Below are 1,323 nucleotides of genomic sequence, written 5' to 3'. Positions count from 1 at the left end.
GGGGCTAGCTACGAGGGTATAGCCCCCCAAAATCCACAAGACAAGACATGGGCCGCACCATTATAGGTAGCCCAGCCCATAAGATCAAGACGTGCACGGCGCTGCTCGGCGTGCACCGCAAGCTATTGTATAGTACCAAATAGGATACTTTTCTTGTAACCCTATCCCTCTAGAGTATATAAAGAGAGGCAGAGATCCCTACTCGATATCTCAGTGCAATGCATCATAACACAGCATGTAGGTATTACGTCATACTGACGGCCGAACCTGTCTAAATCTTGTGTCTTGGTGCTTGTATTACCATCTCGCTCCTGATCTCGCTCACCTCTACGACAAATCTACCATCGTGGGATACCCCTCGGTGGACTGCCGAACATCTTTTGTCGACAATTTTTATTTGATCTAACATAGTAACTCGAACTCAATGTATTCCAGTGGAGCAATTCTTCACATGCACTGCAATTTGAAATCTTCTCAATCTAATATTTGCCGTCACCTGTATTGATGGCATATCTGGGATTGACGAATTTTTCCAACGACAAATATAACGAGTTGTTTTCAACATTGAGCATCTCCAAGAGCCTTTCTAAATCTTACTATCTAAATCCACGTTTAGAGAGTCATTTGCATAAAAATCGTTATCTATATCTTTTCACTCTTCAACAGTTTTTCTATATCTCATGCGTAGTCTAGAGAGCCATTCGCGTCTTCTATTTTTGGTTAGCGAAAATTTCAGAACACAAGATGGCTATATTTGGATAACTATCTAATGAAGCTGTTGGAGGATATTTTTTCACTAAAATATCTATTCTTAGCATTTAGGAATGATATAAAGAGTCTCTCGGAGACCCTCACTCAACATCCACTATGAGCACAATAATCGGACTCCTAATCTGACGCACACCATCAGACCACACGACAGCAGCCGACACGAACTCGTTCGCATCCGGCAGGGCGCCGGAGACCGTCACGTTGAACGATAGCTTCTGAAGCAGGCTGCTGAACGCCGGCCTCGTCGGCGCGACGGTGACTGTGACGTATGGCCCCGAGGCGGTTATCTTGGTAGTGTACACGGAGCTCGGCGCTCCGACGTTGGTGATGGTGCGTGGGAAGCGGACGGTGAAGTTCTTACCCGGCTTGGCGCGGTGCGCCATCGTCGGGTAGTTGAGGTCGGCGGCGGTGCCGCCACTGGCGTCGGCCGGGCAGGCCGTGGCGTTGGAGCCGGTGACGGCGCGGAGCTGCGTGGGGTTGTACCCTTCCGCGCACAGCATGCGGACGTAGTCGTCCACGCGCGCGTCGTAAACGAGGCCCGGGTCGTGCGCC

The 1,323-nt window shown here is 49.6% G+C and overlaps 1 protein-coding gene across 1 annotated transcript; it reads right to left on the bottom strand.

The window, feature by feature from the left end:
- Positions 1-851: 851 nt before the first annotated feature.
- LOC136543587 (subtilisin-like protease SBT4.6) lies at positions 852-1,271 on the bottom strand. The gene has a single exon (XM_066535986.1). It carries the CDS (start codon positions 1,269-1,271, stop codon positions 852-854), a length of 420 nt encoding a protein of 139 aa, XP_066392083.1.
- Between the last annotated feature and the right edge of the window lie 52 nt (positions 1,272-1,323).

The sequence above is a fragment of the Miscanthus floridulus genome, chromosome 3 (assembly GCF_019320115.1).
Source record: "Miscanthus floridulus cultivar M001 chromosome 3, ASM1932011v1, whole genome shotgun sequence".
Taxonomy (NCBI): Eukaryota; Viridiplantae; Streptophyta; class Magnoliopsida; order Poales; family Poaceae; genus Miscanthus; species Miscanthus floridulus.
This window is presented reverse-complemented; position numbering and strand designations above follow the sequence as displayed.

Coding starts and splice junctions, on each gene's coding strand:
- LOC136543587 (XM_066535986.1), bottom strand. CDS start 1,271: ATGCTGTGCGCGGAAGGGTACAACCCCACGCAGCTCCGCGCCGTCACC.